Source organism: Sarcophilus harrisii, chromosome 1, assembly GCF_902635505.1.
Source record: "Sarcophilus harrisii chromosome 1, mSarHar1.11, whole genome shotgun sequence".
NCBI classification, from domain to species: domain Eukaryota; kingdom Metazoa; phylum Chordata; class Mammalia; order Dasyuromorphia; family Dasyuridae; genus Sarcophilus; species Sarcophilus harrisii.
In genome coordinates, this window is record NC_045426.1 from 317,248,918 (window position 1) to 317,269,534 (window position 20,617).

General features: G+C 33.2%; 1 protein-coding gene across 1 annotated transcript in view; it reads left to right on the forward strand.

The window, feature by feature from the left end:
- KIF24 (kinesin family member 24) overlaps positions 1–20,617 on the forward strand; it is a 79,515-nt gene that overhangs the window by 34,743 nt on the left and 24,155 nt on the right. The window contains exons 7-8 of the mRNA XM_031945441.1: positions 864–1,079; positions 5,081–5,168. Of these exons, the coding sequence (XP_031801301.1) occupies positions 864–1,079; positions 5,081–5,168 (304 nt within the window). The remainder of the gene's footprint in view (positions 1–863; positions 1,080–5,080; positions 5,169–20,617) is intronic.

Here is a 20,617-nt window from a genome sequence, read left to right on the forward strand (position 1 = left end):
TTCTCTCAGCTTCAATTTCCTCATCTGTAAAATGGGGATAATAACATACACCCTTACTCATTTCATAAGTTGTTGTGAAGAAAATGTTTTGTATAGTGAAAATTGCCATTTTACTTTTTCATATTTTTATAATTGCTTTCTTGAGCCTTCTTCCCTAGCTTCAGGTTGATTTTCATCTTCTTTCCTTTGCTGCAAGTAGGCACTGTGTATTATTTATGCAAGGGCTTATATTACCTATCAACTCTAAATTTCTCTGCTTGACATTTTAAACCTTTTGTAATTTTGCCCGAGCCTAATTATCTAATCTTATTTTCCATTACTTCTGACATGAACAGTAAGACCTATTTCTTTGTTATATATCATGTTTATTCTTATCTCTCAGGCCCTGATTCATGTTCCAATTTTGCCCTTTTTTTCCCATCACTTCAAATCCTTCCAATCAAGTCATTCTTTCTCCATGAAATCTTCCCCAAGTGTTATAGTTCATATTAAACTATAATTATTGAAAGATATTATCACAGAATTTAGCATTTTGATTACTTCATTTTAGTTATACTCATTTTTTTTAATCTTATGCCCCCTAATCAGATTAATCTGTTCAGAGCAAAGGCCATATCTTTTTTTATATCTTTTTCTATATACACAATACCTAACTGGGCTCAATAAATGTGTGTTGGTTGGTTGAGGCAAATTCTTGTTCCTTTCTCCTCTGTTATCTTTTTAAAAGTATTTGTTCTATAAATAAATCTGGTTTGTGACCTCATATACCTAGCTCATTTTTTGTTATTTATATGCAAGTTAGTAGTCTAATTATATACATAAATGAGTCAAATTCATATACTTATTAATGATTCTTTTCACAGAGGAAATGCCACTTGCTTTGCATATGGACAGACAGGGGCTGGAAAGACTTATACCATGATAGGAACTCATCAAAACCCAGGACTCTATGCTCTTGCTGCTGAAGACATCTTTAAGCAAATTGACCAAGTCCAGCCAAAGAGAGACCTCTCTGTGTGGATTAGTTTTTATGAGATCTACTGTGGACAACTTTATGATCTTCTAAATGGAAGGAAAAGGTACCTAATACAGTTATGAAACTTTAAACTAAATTAAAGTTTGGTGTTACTACTTTGGGTAAGAATTCCAGCCATATTTTGAGGGGAAAAATGTGACATCGTTGAGGCAGCTGGATGGTGCAGTGGATAGAGCATCAGCCCTGAAGTCAGGAGGACCTGAGTTCAAATTTGACCACAGACACTTAACACTTCCTAGCTGTGTGACCCTGGGCAAGTCACTTAATCCCAACCGCCTTGGGGGAGGAGGAAGGAAGTGTCATTGTGTAGGGGTGCTGTTCTTTGGTGGAAATATCAATATTCTAAGTTTCCTTTTGCCTTGGAAACAATGGGCACTTAATATATGTATGTTGAATGGAATGGAGTAATGAAAACGTTGAGTTTAAAAACAGAAGACTTGAGTTTAAGATCCTGACTCTGCCACTGATCAACTTGTGACCTTAATCAAGTCACTTATGCTTTTGGGCCTTTGTTCCTTTATGGACAAAATGTAGGATCAAAGTAGAACTGGAAGATATCTAAAAAAGGTTTCAGCTCCAGGAGTTAAAGTAAATAATCTTTAAAAAAAAAAAAAAAAAAAAAAATTATTCATTTTGAACTTAAATACAAAAAAGACAAAAAAAAAAAATCTTTCCATTTACATAGCACAACACAAAGAAATGGATTTCACACCAAATAAATGTTACACATCATTTTCAAAACAACTCTTTTTCTGTGCTTCTTTCTGAGTTTTCTTTTGTTCTCTAATTTGTACTTTTTTCCCTCCATCTCTCCATTCCACAGTAGAGTAGGCCACCATTAAACACAGATATATACATATATATGTATGTATGTATGTATGTGAAACTATACTGTACATACTTCAGTTTATGAGTTCTCTCTCTGGAGCTGAATCGTATTTTCTTTCATCCATCCTCTGTGGTTGATTTGAATATTTGTGATAATCATAACTTAGTCATTCACAGTTATTTTTCAAATAGTATTGCTGTTACTATACACAACATTCTCTTGGTTCTACTCTTTTCACTCTTCATTATTTCCTGTGCCTTTCCATGTTTTTCCAAAATCAACCAGCTCATCATTTTTTTAGATTACAGTAGTATTCCATCACAATCATAAACCACAAACCATTCCCCAAGTGATTGGTATCACCACAATTTCCAGTTCTTTGCCATCACAAAAAGAGCTACTATAAATATTTTAAAACATCAGTTCTTGGGAAACAAACCTAATAGTGATATTGATGGGTCAAAGGATATAAGCAGTTTAATAACACATTGGGATAATTTCAGATTGCTCTTCAAAATAGTTGGATCAGTTCACGGTTCTAACAACAGTGTATTGATGTTCCAGTTTTTCCACATTGGAATAGATTCTCATCTTTAAAGTCTTTTTCAATTTGTAAAAGATCCTTTGATACTAATCTAATCTATTTTATGAAAGTGGATCAGCTGCAGTTTCTAACTTGATCTGATCTGAAAACCACGTAAGTTAATCTGTTATACATTGTTTCATTATTTTTCATTTTTTCATTATTTAAGAACTTTTACATTAAGGACTTTGTCCATTCTCCTGATCATCAAGGTAATTTCAGGAAACTAGAATTTTTTATCTCTTCCTCTTTGATCCAAAAGCCTATTATATTATAAATACTTAAAGAGTTAACAGTCAGATGAGTTAACAGTCATGGATCTGACAACATACTTTCATGATTGATTATAAATTTTTCCAAGAAGTAATTAATATGTTATAATTTCTTGTACTTTTTGACCTAGTCACATTTACTCTGTAGTAATTATGCCACATGGCTAATAAAAAAACTGTACATTCTAGTTGAAAAATTTTGGTGCTGCTACCTTATCAGCATTATTTTTGTGATACAGTGGAAAGAACATTTAGGATTTAAAATCAAAAACACTGAAAAACCACAATTTGAGTACTTGCTTGATTTTTAGCTATAAGACTTAGAAAAAAGTATTTTCTTTCTAGATTTTAACTCTGATATAAATGACAAAAGATCCTTTTAAAGGCAATTTTTACATCTGATCACAGAGACAAAATTATGTTCTCTGACCATTTGTTTACATTGTTGGGTAGAAGATTAATTCAAGAAATACTGATTAAGTACTTGTTATATGCATAGCACTGTGCTATGGGAGATATAGAGAAGTATAAGATACTTGTCCAACAAGACTTTACAATTGGGGAGTTGTATGGGGGAAGAGTAGAGCTTTTTGGTTTTTGCCAAAAAAAGAGGCTTGCCAATATTAATTTATATTTGGAAAATGACATGTTTACTTATTTCCAGGTTTCTGCCTATTCCAAACATCTTTACAGATACTTATATTGGTACTTGTCTTATATAGTAATTCTAAATATTTCATCTATTTGATTTTATTTCATGAAAAGTATTTTCTGCTTTCTTATCTTATGGATTTACCTTAAATTACTCTAGAATTATGTATATTTGCTTTTGAGGGAGGATTTTGTGGAAAACATGTTTCCATCTGATTATGTGATCTTCTTAGAGAAATTTTCAGAGATCTTTTACATTTCTCATCTGTTGTCCTCTTATTTTCTTCCTTAAATACTCTCAAAATAATCTGTCTTAGTTGGCTCTCTCATTAATCTTGTATAAATCTGTTTTTCTCTTACTACTTTATGTTTTATAAAGCAGTATTCATAGATTATTTTCCATTATCTTTCTCCATAATCTTTTAGAACAATCTTTAATCAGTCTTGCCTTTGGCTACCTTGTCTTTCTGTTTGATGAACATTTGCTGATTGTCAGGATTCCTAAACTCTTTTGGACTACTAGTAGTGGCAGCTGATTTACTAAACTTCCTTAGGAAATGGTGATAATCTGTACCAATATCAATTCTTTTATCTACTTATAATTTTTCACTGTGAACAGATGGTTTAAATAGGTCAGGAGGCATTTCTTTAATTGAGTGACATATCTTCTCATTTTTATTTTAATTTATTTTTTAATAGACTAAGTCTCCCTATCTCACCCAGGCTGAAAGTATAGGGCTATTCATGGGCTTGATCTTACTACTGACCAACCTGGGTACTTTATTTTCTTCCATTTCTGATCTGGGCTGATTTGTCCCTCTTTAGCTGACCTTGTAAGTCCCCTACTGCTGGGGTCTCACTTTATTAATGCCTAAGTTAACATGGAATCTGACTGGCATAATTGCCAAGCTCAAGAGATCCTTAGGATCTAAAGCAATTGGGAATATAGACATGTACCACCAGATCTGACTTAACTGATTTTAATATAGATGTCCACTAAGATCCTTTCAACTTTTTTCATGAAGGTTTAATATTGTAGAAATAAAATTATCAAGATATACTTTATAGGACTGGGACAGTGGGGGGAAATAGCTTTGAAATGCAAAGTTTTTTGAAGTGTTCAAAAATACTGAAGGACTTTGCCAATATAATTATTCAGTTTATTTTTCAAATTGTTAGAAGTATAAAACTTAACTCCTTTAAAAATTTTTATCATTTGTCTTCAAGCTTTCAAATAGTCCCTTAACTTTAGTAGAAGACCTTAAGTCTTCTACTACTGAGCTTATTTAAAAAAAAAAATGTTGAAACTAAATGTAGGTGGGTTAGGAATTGGAGCATTCCAAGTGGTTTAGATTTTGAAAAAGTATTTCTAAATTTAATTTAAATTTTTATGTGATACTATTATTAGCCTTGATCAATTTCTTTTTGACAGGTTTTTTTTTTTTAAACATCAATTTCCTTTTAACAGATTTTTTTTTTTTTAAATCTGCAATGTAAATAAGAGATGGTCTTTTTTCCTTCTGGTTTAACAATACTGGTTTAGCTTTATATTCTAAATATAGGTAATAATTTTCTGGTTCTCATTTTTATGTGACTTTGAAACATAGAACTTGGTAGGTATTTCTTGTTGCCTTTGAAACATAGAACCTGGTAGGTATTTCTTGTTGCCTTTAGTTAGATCTTCATTAACATTGTTCTTGCTCCTACAGACTTTTTGCAAGAGAAGATAGTAAACATGTTGTACAAATAGTGGGACTGCAAGAACTTCCAGTGGATAGTGTGGATCTCCTTTTAGAGGTAAGCCTTATTTTCCATTTCAACACTGCTACTTTTAACTGTAAGTGTTTAAAGAATTAGAAATATTCACTCTACTAGTTAACTTAAAGGTTTTGGATTTAAGCAAAGTTAAAAAAAAAAATTAAGTGAATTTTTTTATTTGCAAAGAAAAAAGTTAATCTCTTACAAGGTTCCTCATTTTTTGGTACTATTTATTTTATATAATACTTTGGAAGCTGAGTGGGTTCAGAATATTATTCTGTCACTGCAGTTGAAAGAAGCTATTCCCTACGATCTCTAAAGATTAATTTTAAAGAATGCTTCAACATACTTTCTTGTCAAAATAATTTTATCCACAGCCACACTTATTAAACTTTCTTCTTATGGACATTCCATATCTCAAGGAGATTCTCTAAAGAAACTTTTTTTTAGCAATCACTTCTAGAATGCTGAAGTCATGATGTTATCTTATTTCCGCAAGGTCTTCTTAATTTAACCCATCATTAACTTTAGCCATAGCTTCCATAAGGATTTTGGAAAGACTGCTTGGAGTAGGTAACTACCATTATACAGGTTAATCTATATAAGATTACTCTAAAAGGAAAGCTCTTCCACAAACTAGTGCCTGTCAACCTTTCCAGTTTTGTCTTTTATTATTTTTACTCCAGAAAGGCTATTTTATATCTTTCTTTCCAACAAAGTCTGTGCATTGCTGATCCAATACTATACCATTTTGTTATTGTTGATTATTGTGTATATATCTTATTTTTACTTTTTATTAATATCTTTCATTTTTATGTTTCCTTCACTTCAGAATACATCCTTTCCCCTCATGTCATGCTATATAATAAAAACAGAGGCGGGAAAAAAAATAAAAGGGGTAAAACCAATGCAATCAATTGAGTCTTAACAGTATATGCAAGATTCAATATCCATACTTCTCTCTCTTCTCTTCTGTGAAAAAGAGAAAGGTGTATTTTTTTTACCTCCTCTTCAAGACATACCTAGTCACTACAGTTGAATTTTTCTATATATCTTATCTCTTTCCCACCACACTCCTGATTAGATTAAAGGCTTTTGGATACCAAGAGACAGACCATAGATATAACCCTCCCAGTCCCCTAGCATAAGGTCTCTTTCAATGGAAGTTTGCTTAGAAGAAAATTTTCTAAATTAACTTTGTTTATTTTGAGACTGAATCTATGTTTCTCATTCAGGCAGGAAGTACAGGGGCCATTCATGAACTTGATTCTTCTTCTGAGTGTCAGAGAAGCTTTATCTGCTTTTATTCTCAACCTGAGTAGTATTCCCTTCCTTAGGCATTCCCCTTACTTTTGGGGGCTACTAGTATAAGTGAAAATACTCAACTTATTCCATTGCATCTCAGAATTCTCAAGCTTGGATGTTCCAAGCTTGGAATTCTCAAGCAAGGATGGATCTATTGATCCATCAGTGTCAGCCTCCTTCAGTAGCTACTAATATATATACCACTATGTCTGACCAAAGTTACTTTTTTATTTTTTAAGGATTATATTTGAGCTAGTAGATGTGAAGATTTCTAAGGGAAGGGGTCATTTAAAAATTTTTTATGTTGCTTTAAAAAAATAATAAATCTCCCAATTTGAGAGTCAGGTCTGGAAATTGATCAGGTAGAGTAATTTTGATATAGGTATTTAATTTTCTCCATATCTTTGAATTGAGTACAAGAGATATAGTTTTTCAAATTCATCATGGGTGTTGGGATTTCCTTGTGGTATAATTGTTTGCCTTTTGAGTCTCGGAAGCTAAAACCTGAAGAAAGCATTTAAATTTGGGCAGTTTTCAAAATCCCTACTATTGGCTGAAAAGCAGTCATCTGGCAATTGCAAAGGTACGTGCTGTATCATAACCACATCTGTCTTGCAGTGATCCCTCTGAGGCCTGAGTTGCTACCAAACTGCCCAACTGGAAAATTCATATGCCTTTGGAGGATTCAGATGGCTCTAGGGGGGAAAAACAAAACAAAACATTTCAAGTGGGTGGAAGAGTTTCAACATAGACAAACCTCTAGAGAAATAATCTTTAGAAAGTTTGAAGTTAGTGAGAAGCCAGAAGAAGGATATGTCACCTCATATTATTATTCCCTGTACACCCTTTCCATATCCTCATTTTTTCCTGTTGCCTAGGAACTTTTACAGAGCGGTACATTTTCTGTCATTTTGGTAGAAGACTTCAGGTGAAAAAAAATGAGTTTCCAATTCTTTTCCTAGGCTAAAAGCCATAAGAGTGGAACAAGTGTGAAAATTTATTCAAGAGGATTTTTTAGTAATCTGTTTCCTTGGTATATAGGCATGACCTTTATTATCCCAGAACATTTTTCCTAAGAGGAGGAATAAGAATATCTTTTATGCTTTATATTGAAATAATACTTCAGAGAGGATATTTACTGTTAACTAATATCCATGTCCCAGTAGATGAATATCCTTTGAACCAGATTCTTTGTTACGGGGCATGTACCCTAAAGAAGCCATTGATAAGAAAAAGGTCCTTATGTACTCCAAATTATTTATGAGCATTTTTTATGATACCTGAGAATTGGAAACAAAGTAGATGTCCATTTGTTAAAGAATAGCTAAATGAATTGTTGTGCATGAATGTAATGGAATATCACTGTACTTTAAGAAATTTTGCATGTGGTAAATACAGAGAAACATGAAAAGATATGTATGAAATATTGCAAAGTGAAGTAAATGGGTGAGAAAACAATATGTACATACAGCAACTACAACAATTCAAACCAAAAATATCAAAAGTAAATGTGTCAAAATTGTAAAGTTCTAGTAGGTCTAGAATAAGAGAGAAGAAAACACTTCTTACCTATCTCTTCATGGAAGTGGGCTGTCCATATTGTATATGTTACATATTGTATACATTATTGAACTTTTTCAGTGTATTCATCAGTTATAATAACATAATAGTTATTGAATTTTTTTTTCTCTCTCAAAAAATACTGTTTATTATTTGGAATAACTTTCTCAGAGGGGAAAGATATTACAAGATATTGTGGTGATATAAGAAATAGAAAGTATCGATAAAAACTTATTTTAAAAAATTCGTGATATACAAAATGCACTACTTTAGAGACATTTTTCTTAAGTATTCATATTCTTTTTTGGTATATGAATTAGAGTACAACAGGAAATAACATATATTCCATAGAAATTAGCATTGTTTTATATTTATTCATCTTAAGTTTTTTTTTCTATTTTATTTCTTTAAATAGATTTTTATTGATGTCTTCTTTTTACATCACCTAGATTTCTCTCTGAATCTCTACCCTCTTCTTAGAACTCCATCCCCTAAAATAAAGTTGTATTGTTTGGTGGTTCTTGTTGTGTTGTGGGTTTTTTTTTTTTTTTTTTTTTTTTTAAGAAAAAGAAGATAAAATTCAGCAAAACCAATCAATACATTGAAAATACCTAACATTACATGCAATATTCCTTAAATATAGACTTCCCACTTCTGCAGAGGAGTGGGAGGAAGTGCCTTCTCACATCTTTGGGGCCAAACTTGTTCTTTATAATTATGCAACATTGGCTTTCTTTTTTACTTTTAAATTTTTATTGTCATAAATTGTTTTTATATTCCTAAAATTTTTTCCAGTATTCCTTGCCTTCCTTCCAAGAACCACCTTGTAAAAAACAATATTTTTAAAGAAAAAAAATGAAAAAGAAGAAATCAATAAAAACAATATATCAAAAAGATCTAAAATTATATTCAGTATTCCACATCTGTAGATCTTCTACTTCAGCAATGGAGTGGCATGGTATGTTCTCTCTTTTTTTTTTTTTCCTTTGAGGCCATACTGGATTTTTATAATTTGGTGGCATTCATTTCTATGTTTTTATTATTGTTGTTATTTCCTTTTACATTATTATTCCAAGCTTTATATAAAAATATTATTTATTTATTATATATTATATATATTATTTTCTTAATTCTGTTTATTTCATTCTGTATCAATTCATGTAAGTCTTTCCTACTTTTCTGTATTCATGATATCATCATTTCATACAGCTTAATAAGCTTATTATTAACTCGTGTATCACAAGTTGTTTAGGCATTTCCGTTCACAGGCATCCACTTTCTTTCCAGTTCTTTGCTACTCAAAAAGTACCCAAAGTATTGCTTACAAAGTACTACTACAAATACTTTGGTATTTATAAAGCCTTTCATTTTGTCAGTGACCTCCTGGAGGGTTTATGTGGAATCTCTGAAATAAAATGTCCATGGATATTTGAGGTGCTTTATTTGCATAATTCTGAGTTATCTTTCAGAATGGTTGCACTAATTCACAGCTTCATCTACCATCTGATCTTGGTTTCTCCTCTGAAGGTTTAATGGCCCAGAAGCCCTACTTATTTAGAAGAATCATTTACAGTTATTCAGCTTGGCTCACTATACTTTAAAAGATGTTCTCATAATGGAAATGTCAAATAACCCATATTGAACTGACAGATTTCTAAAAATGGCAAACAAATAAGTAATCTGTGGGATTTTCTACTTTCCTCTTCTTTCTGTCCTCCTGTTTAGGAAATTGCATAGAATCCAGTCTCATCACAAATCACTGTTCTCTCAGTTCTTTAGTAAGTTGGAATTTTCTTCATCCTTCCACAGCCTAGGAAGATAAGTGGACCCCTTCTTAGGGATTCCATACTAGGTACTACCATGCCACAAGACTGTTAAAGTGAATGATTGGAAAACTTGAATGAAAAAGGCAAAAATGTTAAAGCAATATACAAAATGCTTCAGTGCATTTCTGTGATATGAATAGAAAGATTATAAGATAAATTACATATTTAAATCTACTTTGCCTTCCACATTTTCTATAAAAATTCTGAGTCATGTCCTAATATTTTAAGAGATAAAACAGAACTGCCCAGGTCCAAGACCAAGGTACTCTTGGTCAGAGTTCTAATGTTAATTGTCATAACTCTATAGAACACTTGAAGGTTTTTAAAGTGCTTTATATAACTTAACTAATTAGATTTTCTTCACTTTCTTGTATGGTAGTTAATATAGAACTTATTAGCCCTTCTTTACAGATGTGGAAACAGCCTCAGAATAGTGAGATGACTGGTCTATAATGACAAATAAGAATAGTTGTAAGCATAACTAGCATTGATAGAGCTCTTTAATGTTTACTAAGCATTTTACATAGGTTATTTTATCCTCCCAACAACCCTGAAAAATAGATGCTATCTACAGCAGCTAGGTGGCTCAGTGGATAGATCACCAACCCGGAAGTCAGGATGACCCGAGTTCAAATCTGGCCTCAAACACATAACTTCCTGGGTGTGTGACCTGGGCAAGTCACTTAACCCCAATTGCCTCAGCAAAAAAAAAAAAAAAAAAAAAAAAAAAAATAGATGCTATTATCCTCATTATACAGATAAGGAAACTGAGGCAGGCAGAGTTTAAGTGATTAGGAGGGTCCAGCACTTTCTATTGTAGCACACTGTCTCAACTCTCAACACTAAGAATAAGAGAATCAAAAATGAGATATTACTGAACTCACCAAAAACTAGGTTAAAAGCTATAAAGCTAATTACGGTCACTATAGTCAATAAAGCAGAAACAACTACCTGGCTTAGATATTAAGTTCAAGAACTTATTGTGGTCATAGGCCATGCTGTCACATATCTGTAGGCCCCACTATACTATCTAGTTCATAGAAACCTTAACCAGTGAAGTCAAAATAGAATTTCAGGCAGGAGTCCCTCATACAAGCAAAGAAAAAGCTTAAAATTCTTCTCCAAAACTTCCTTCTCTCTTTATAACACATGAAACATGCCAATGTCATCCTATTCAGCCCCGCTTATATCATTTGACTTAGTTTTGGAGTTCACAAAGTTTTTGGTTAACAGAAGACATTATCAGATTTTCCTGTCTATTTTACCCTACCGCTGAGCAGCAGATGTGTGCTATAAAGGCATAGTTTTTTAATTAGCCAAAAGACCCTCCAAAAAAATCAGATAATTCACATTCAAGATTTATGTATTCTATTTAAATTTATTTAAGAATACCTGGAATTACAATCAAATATAAATTGTGAAGCTAAGGATATAGCTGCTCATTTCCCGGGTGTTTCCCTAAGTGACAGATACTCTTATCTAGCTTTTTGGGTACTTGAGTCCTATGCCAGCTGATGATCTAGTCCCCAAAAACATGATGTTTGGAGTGATTTCAGAAAGGCCTAGAGACTCTCATATAAACTTATGCTGAGTGAAGTGAGTGGAACCAAGAGAACATTGTACATAACAACAAGAAGATTATGTGACAATCTATTCTGACGGGCGTAGCTCTCTTTTACAGCGAGGTGATTCAGGCCAGTTCCAATAGTCTTATGATGGAGAGAGCCATCTGCACCCAGAGAGAGACGATGGGAATTGAGTATGGATCACAATGTGGTGTTTTAAATTTTTTTGTTATTTACTTTTTTTTTTTTTTCATTTTCCCCTTTTTGATCTGATTTTTTTGTGCAGCATGATAGTTGTGGAAGTATGTGTAGAGGAATTGCATGTGTTTAGCATATATTGAATTGTTTGCCTTCTGGGGGAATCAGAAAGAAGGGAAAAAAACAGTTTGGAGCGTGGGGTTTTGTAAGGGTAAATGTTGAAGATTATCTGTTTATGTTTTAAAAATGAAGGGCTTAAAAAAAAAAAAGTATAATGTTTGGACCTAGTTCGTAGACTGGCAGGAGCACAATCATTTCTCAACTCTATTTATACATAAAACAATTCCAATCTTTAGTGGGTAATGATAGATATTCCACCATTTTTCTTTGTTTCCCATCATTCCTGGGCTGATTTCCCTTGTTAAATTTTAATTTAAAGGATTCTACTTAACTTTCAAACAATTCCTAATAATAAATATAATCCATGACTTCAGATGTGTATAAATGTCCAGAGTTTCAACACAAGCAAAATGAACTGCAGATCCCAATACATGGAGACAAATTTGGTCTACTAGGTATCACTGAAGTTTGAGAAGAGTAAACTTACGAGTGGAATATGCCTTTGATAGATATACCTTTTTCATAATAAACAGGATAGGTAACATCATTGGAAGGAAAAATAGAATTTGATTTTTGTCATCAGAGTATACTGTAAAGCATTTGAACAGAAAGAGGATATGGATGAGTCTGGGAAACAGATCCTGACACAAAAGTATGTAGTGAGAGGGCATCACATATATCTTGATATTTCCAGGAGCTCTCATTGCTATAAGTGGAATAGCTAAGCCAGTAATTCCTTGACTTGCGCTAATGATAATTTCATCCTTCAGAATTTGGAAGACCCAATAAGGGGAATTCTATTATGGAACTATATTTTAGTCTTAAGAAAGAATTGGTTGTTGGAATATAAATTATTGGAACATTAACAGGAAGAAAACACTCCCTGCAAGAATTTGAAAAGAAAGCTAGATAGAGTCAGACATGTTTCCTAGATTTTTTGATAGAGCTCATTTCAAATATTTCAGAGGAAGAATTGATAAGATATCATGGACTAAAATTCTTCAAGGGAAGTCAGCCCAGGAGAGATAAGAAATTAAAAAGAATGACAAGAAACCAAGAGAAATATTTTAAATGAGAAGGTGGAAATTATGTGATAAAGTTGATGTAGATTCAGAGGTAATTCACCAGTCAGTTTAGATCCTTAAAAGATATTACAGAAGATGAAAGCAAGGGCAAGCCACAGAAACTGAATACAGAAATGTTGCATAGTATAAAAAGGATATCATGATTGCTAAAGTTTAGAATGAGTTGATACAGTTAGGGAAGACCAAGGAGAGTAAAATTTGCTTTTGTTTTTTAAAGCTCATTGGATAAAAGAGAAGTATCATAGAAAGGAAAGGATTGCTGCTTGGACTGGTTGTGGCAAATAATTGGCAATAAAGATAAGGTAGAACTGTTAGTTCAGCTCTCAGGCTGCTTTTATTTTTTCTCTGCCAAGGATCATTGGCCTTTGGAGTGGAAAGGGCAGAACCAAAATGTCTTAAGAATAAATAAGGAGATAGTAATAAAGCTTTTCTTAATGAATTCTTCTCAATTGGTCCCTGTAAAATTCATCCTTTTTTGTTTGTTTATTCAGTCATTTTAGTCATGTCTTCTTCTTTGTGAGTGCATTTAGGATTTTCTTGGCAAAGATACTGAAGTGTTTTGCCATTTCCTTCTTCAGTTCATTTTACAAATGATAATCTTGGGCAAACAGGGTTAAGGGACTTGCTCAAGGTCACTTGGCTAGAAAGTATCTGAGGCTTTGAACTCAGGAAGAGGAGTCTTTCTAACTTCAGGTCTGGGACTCTATCTGCTGAGCCACCTAGCTTACCTTCTTCCTTAAGTACTGAAAAAATTAATAGATATGCTTTCTGAGCCATTGTCAATGATATCTGGAAGATATTTGAAATTAGGAGAAGCATCATAGAACTATAAAAGGACAAATGTTTTTATTTTCAAAAAGACAAGGATAAAGCCTAAAAACTACCAACCATCAAACTTATCCTTAGCATAAAACTAGAATGCTTTCTTTAGTAATATAGTTATTTTTATTTTCCCCAGTTACATATAAAAACTTTTTTTGTCATAGATGTATATTCATTTTTTGCATATTTCCATATGAATCATGTTAGGCAAGAAAAATCAGAATAAAAGGGAAAAACTATGCAAAAAATAAAAGGTAAAAGTAGTATATGTTGATCTACATTCTGTCTTCATAGTTTTCTCTCTGGATGCAGATGATATTTTCCACCCAAAATTTATTGGGATTGCCTTAGATCACTGAACTGCTGAGAAGAACTAAATCTGTCATAGTTGATGATTGCACAGTCTTGCTGTTACTGTATACAATGTTTTCTTGCTTCTGTTTGCTTCAGTTACAACAGTTCATATACATTTTTAGAAATTTTTTTCTAAAAATCAGTTTATAGAACCATAATATTCCATTACTTTCGTATACCATAACTTACTCAGCTATTCCCCAACTTCCAGTTCCTTGCCACTACAAAAAGAGCTACTAGAAATATTTTTGCACATATGGGTCCTTTTTCTTCTTTTACGTTTTCTTTGGAATACACACCCAGTAGTTATACTACTGGATAAAAGTATGTACAGTTTGATAGCTCTTTGGGCATAATTCCAAATTGTTTTCCAGAATTGTTGGATCATTTCACAATTTTACTAATATTATATTAGTGTCCTAGTCTTCCCACATTCCTTCCAACATTTATCATTAACTTTTCCTGTCATCTTAGCCAATCTGAGAAATGTGAGATGGTACCTTAGAGTTATTTTAATTTACATTTGTATAATCAATAATGATTTGGAGCATTTTTTCATATGATTGTAGATGGTTTTAATGTCTTCCTCTGAAAATTATCTGTCCATGTCCTTTGACCTTTTATCAGTTGGGGAATGGCTTATATTCTTAGAAATTTGAGTCATTTCTCTATATTTTAGAAATGAGGCTTTTATCATAAACACTGAATAGCATTTTAGGTTTGCTACAGCTAGGCCACATCCTTAGCTTTTTAAAAATTATTATTATTAATTCCCTTGATATTCTTGACTTTTTCTTTTTTTCAGATAAATTTTGTTATTTTTTCCTAGCTCTATAAAATATGTTTTTGGTAGTTTAATTAGTATGGCACTAAATAAGTAGATTAAAGTTATTTTTCCAGTTGTTTACACCTGACTTTATTTGCATGAAAAATGTTTCATAATTGTGTTTGTATTTATCTGGGTAGATAGACCCAAATATTTTATTTTGTCTATAGTTATTTCAAATGAATTTCTCTTTCTATCTCTTGCGGCTGGGCTTTGCTGGTAATATACAGATATACTGATGATTTGTGTGGGTTTTTTTATATCCTGCAATTTTTCTAAAGTTGTTCATAGTTTCAAGTAGATTTTTTGATGATTCTCTAAGTATAGCATCACATTATCTGCAAAGAGTGATAGTTTTATGTCCTTGTTGTGCTACCTGGAGCTATTGGAATACACAGGAGCCACCTGACAGTGGCTGCTGGAAATCCAACCCAGACCTGCAGAATGGATCTCCTCATGTGAGAGGATGATACAAGGAGACTGAGAGGCAGTTGCTGTTCTCAGACCTCTCTGATGAGAGGCCATTGCATTTTCTGACCTCTCTTCTCTTCCTTCTGCCTCCAATTTATCTCATTCCCAGTCGGCAACACCTGTGTCAACAAAGGCTGCCTTGAAACTCCTTCGGATGCTATGATCCACAGCAGTGGAGGCTTTCGGAGAATTGACCTGCCCCTTAACATTTCCTCACTGCCTACTTTAATTTCTTCTTCTTTTCTTATTTCTAGAACCCACTTTTCTAGTGCAATACTGAATAATACTAGTGATAATATACATACTTGCTTCATTTTTGATCTTACTGAGAATGCAGATGTTATTTATCATTTTAAGAAAAACTCCATTTATTCTTAGACTCTCTAGTTTCTTTTTTTTTTTTTTTTTTCCACTGAGGCAATTGGAGTTAAGTAACTTGCCCAAGTTCATACAGCTAGGAAGCGTTAAGTGTCTGAGATCAGATTTAAACTCAGGGCTTCCTGACTTCAGGGCTGCTACTCTATTCACTGCACCACCTAGCTGCCCCACTAGTTTGTTTGTTTGTTTTTTTAATAGGAATGGGTACTGTATTTTGTCAAAAGCTTTTTCTGTATCTGTTGAGATTGTCATATGATTTCTGTTAGTTTTGTTATTGATATGGTCAATTATGCCAATTTTCCTTATGTTGAATCAGCCCAGCATTCCTGGTATAGATTCCATTTGTTCATAGTGTTTTATCCTGCTGATAAGTTGTAATCTCTTTACTAATATTTTATTAAAATTTTTTGCATCAATATTCATTAGGGAGATTGGTCTATAATTTTTTTTTCTCTGTTTTGGCTTTTCCTATTTTAGGTATCAGCACCATATTTGTGTCACAGAAGTTTGGCAGTACTCGTTTGCCTATTTTTCATAATAGTTTATAGTATTGTGTAAGGGTTAAAAAGCTTCTGGGAGCAAGGAATATGGCTCAAGGCACGTGGGAGGACCTGAGGGATGAGAGGTTCCGAGGCACAGGCAAGTCCTAGTGAAGGTGGGGCATAGCCCCAGGAGGCGGTATCTGACCCCAGGTACCATGTCTCCCTCCTTAGTGCTCTCAAAGCCTAGCACACCTCCCTCCTTCTTGGGCCAATCCCATTATGACCTGCCTGTCCCAGTTCCTAGAGGACCTTCTCTTCCCCTGGATCTTCAAGGGGGTATAAATATATGCTATGTAAGAATAAAGTTCTCTTTTGCTTCACCCCTACCTACCGGTCTGTCTCTGTGGGATCCAGATTGGTGCCCAAAGACGGGTAAGTGTGGCCTAGCCGTGCCGTTGACGAATGGGCATTAAGAGTAGCTCAAAGATACCACAACACACTTGTCAAACTGGCTAGAGTGACAGGAAAAGATAATGTGGAATGTTGGAGGGGATGTGGGAAAACAGGGACACATACATTGTTGGTGGAATTGTCAATACATCCAACCATTCTGGAGAGCAATTTGGAAGTATTTTCAAAAAGCTATCAAACTGTGCATACCCTTTGATCTAGCAATGTTACTATTGGGATTACATCCCAAAGAGATCTTAAAGAAGGGAAAGGGACCTGTATGTTCAAGAATGTTTGTGGCAGCCCTCTTTGTAGTATCCAGAAACTGGAAACTAAATAGATGCCCATCAATTGGAGAATGGCTGAATAAATTGTGGTATATGAATATTATGGAATATTATTGTTTGGTAAGAAATGACCAATAGGATGATTTCAGAAAGGCCTAGAGAGACTTACACGAGCTGGTGCTGAGTGAAATGAGCAGGACCAGGAGATCATTATATACTTCAACAACAATACTATATGATGATCAATTCTGATGGACCTGGCCATCTTCAGCAATGAGATGAATCAAATCAGTTCTAATGGAACAGTAATGAACTGAACCAGCTACGCCCAGCAAAAGAACTCTGAGAGATGACTAAGAACCATTACATTGAATTCCCAATCCCTATATTATTGCCCACCTGCATGTTTTGATTTCCTTCACATGCTAATTGTACCCTATTTCAGAGTCCGATTCTTTTTGTATAGCAAAATAATGGTTTGGACATGTGTACTTATTTTGTATTTAATTTATACTTTAATATATTTAACATGTATTGGGGGGAAGGAGGGAAAAATTGGAACAAAAGGTTGGCAGTTGTCAATGCTGTAAAATTACCCATGCATATAACTTGTAAATAAAAAGCTATCAAAAATTAAAAAAAAAAAAAAAAGTAGCTCAAAGAGGAGCTACCAGGTTAGAGTAGTCCATAGGGACATAACAGTATTGGAATTAATTGTTCTTTAAATGTTTGGTAGAATTCACTTGTAAATCCATCTGGCCTTGGAGATTTTTTTCTTAGGGAGTTCATTGACAAACTGTTCAATTTCTTTTTCTATAATAGGGTTATTTAAGTATTTTATTTCCTTTTTGGTTAATCTGGACAATTTAAATTTCTACAAATATTGATCTGTTTCCATTAGATTTTCAGATGTTGGCATACAGTTGGGCAAAATAGTTCCTAATCATTGGTTTAATTTCTTTTTCATTGATGGTTAGTTCACCCTTTTTATTTTTGATGCTGGTAAATTGCTTTTTTTTTCTTTCCTTTTTCTAATCAAATTTACCAAAGGTTTATCTATTTTGTTGGTTTTTTCCCATAAAACCAACTCTTAGTTTTATTAATTAGCACAATAATTTTCTTACTTTCAATTTTATTAATCTCTCTTGATTTTCAGAATTTCTAATTTGATTTTTAATTGAAGGTTTTTAATTTGTTCTTTTTTCTAGCTTGTTTAGTGTCATACTCAATTCTTTGATCTACTCTTTATTTTATTCATGTAACTCTTTAGACATATAAAAATTTCCCTAAGAATTGCTTTGGCTACATCCCATAAGTTTTAGTATGTTGTCTCATTTTCATTCTCTTGAATGAAATTGTCGATTGTTTCTATGATTTATTGTTTGACACCCCCCCCCCCTTACTCTTTAGAAGTAGATTATTTAATTTCCAATTAGTTTTTAGTCTGTCTTTCCCTGGACCTTTATTGAATATAATTTTTATTGTATTGTGATATGAAAAAGATGCATTTACTATTTTTGCTTTTCTGCATTTGATTGTGAGGTTTTTATGCCCTAAAATAAAACATGGTCAGTTTTTGTGTAGGTGCCATGAACCACTGAGTAAAAAAGGTATTCCTTTCTGTTCATGTTCAGTTTTCTGCAAAGATCTATCATATCTAAGTTTTCTAAGATTCTATTAACCTTTTTAATTTCTTTCTTATTTATTTTGTGGTTAGCTTGATCTAATTCTAAGGGGGGGGGGGGAACGGTTGGGATTCCCCGCTAGTATTGTTTTGCTGTCTATTTCTTCCTGTAACTGACTTAATTTCTTCTCTAAGAATTTGGATGCTGTACCACTTGGTGCATATATGTTGGTATCAGTACCACTTCATTGTGTATCATACTCTTTCACAGGTTGTAGTATCCTTCCTTATCTCTTTTAAATAGATATATTTTTGCTTTTTCTTTGTCTGAGATCAGAATTGATATCCCTGCTTCTTTTGCTTCAGTTGAATTATAATATATTCTGCTCCAGCCTTTTGCCCTTACTCTGTGTGTATCTCTATTTCAAATGTGTTTCTTATAAACAACATATTTGCAGAATTCTGGTTTTTAATGTACTCTGATGTCTACTTATATTTTATGGGAGAGTTCATCACATTTATATTCACAATTATGATTACCAACAGTATATTTTCCTCTATCCTATTTTCTCCCCTATATATACTTCCCCCCCCCTTTCCACCCTTAGTAATGTTTTGTTTCAGTAATGTTCTGAAGAACCCCTCCTTCAGTTTGCCCTCCTTGTTTTGTGCCCTCCCGTTTATCCAGCCACTTACTTTCATTTCCCCTTTCTCTTCTTGCTTCCCTACAAGGTAAGATAAATTTCTATACTCAACTGAGTATATATGTTATGTTATTCTTTCTTTGAGCCCAAACTGATGAGATTAAGCTTCAGACAGTGCTTATCCCCCTCCCTTCTTTCCCTCTACTACAACAGGTATTTTGTGCTTCTTCATTTGATCTAATTTGCCCACTTTTACTTCCCCTTTCTTCTCCCAAAATAGTCTTTTTTATACTCCTTAATGTCTTTTTCTTTAATATAGTCACAGCAGAATCAATTTATACTCACACTCTCTGTCTATGTATGTCCCTTCCAGCTGCCCTAATAAAAAATAAACAGTTCTCCAGAATTACAAGTTCTCATGTAGGGGTATAGGTACTTTAACCTTTAAATAATGTTTTTTTTTTCTTTCTTATTTACCTTTTTGTGTTCCTTTTGAATCCTGTATTTGTAGATCAAAATTTTTGTTCTGCTCTTTTAAAACAAAAGTCCCTCACTTCATTAAAGAACTATCTCTTCCCCTGAAAGGATGATTCTTGGTCTCTCTGAGTAGTTGATTCTTACTTGTAATCCCAGGTCCTTTGGCTTCCTGTAATATGGTATTATAGGCTCTCCAATCCTTTATTTTAAATGGTGCCAAATCCTGGGTAATCCTGACTGTGGCTCCTTCATACTTGAATTGTTTTGTTTTGTTTTTCTGGCAGCTTGCAGTATTTTTTCCTTGATATTATAGTTCTGAAATTTTGCAACAATGTTTCTTGGGATTTTCTATGTGGGATCTTTTTCCAAATGTAATCAATGGATTCTTTCAATGACTATTTTGCCTTTTGGGTTTAGTATATCGGGGCAGTTTTCCTTGACAATCTCTTGAAGAATGCTAGCCAGGTTCTTTGTTTGATCATGGACTTCGGGAAGTCCAGTCATTTTTAAATTGTCTCTCCTGGAGCTGTTTGTCTAGGGAAGTAGTTTACATTTTCTTCTAATTTTTTATTGTTTTTAGTTTGACTGATTCTTGATGTCTCATAGAGTCATTAGCTTCTGTTTGTATGATTCTAGTTTTTAAGGTTTTTTAAGGATCTTCTTCTGTTAGCTTTTTGTCTCCTTTTCCATTTGATTAAGTCTACTTTTAAAGGTGTTTTCTTCAGTGGATTTTATTTTTTTTACATTCAGCCAATTGTGTTTTTAAAGGAATTGATTTTTTCAATTTTTGTCCTTCCTTTTTCAAGTTGTTGACTTTCTCTTGCATATTTCTCATTTCTTTTCCCATTTTTTTCTTGTACCTCTCTTATTTGACTTATAAAATCTTTCCAAGAAGGCTCTTTGGACTTGAGGCAATTCATATCACCCTTTGAGGTTTCACATATAGGTATTTTGTCCTCTTCTGAGTTGGTGTTTCAGTCTTCCCTTTCACCATAGTTGCTTTCTATGGCCAAG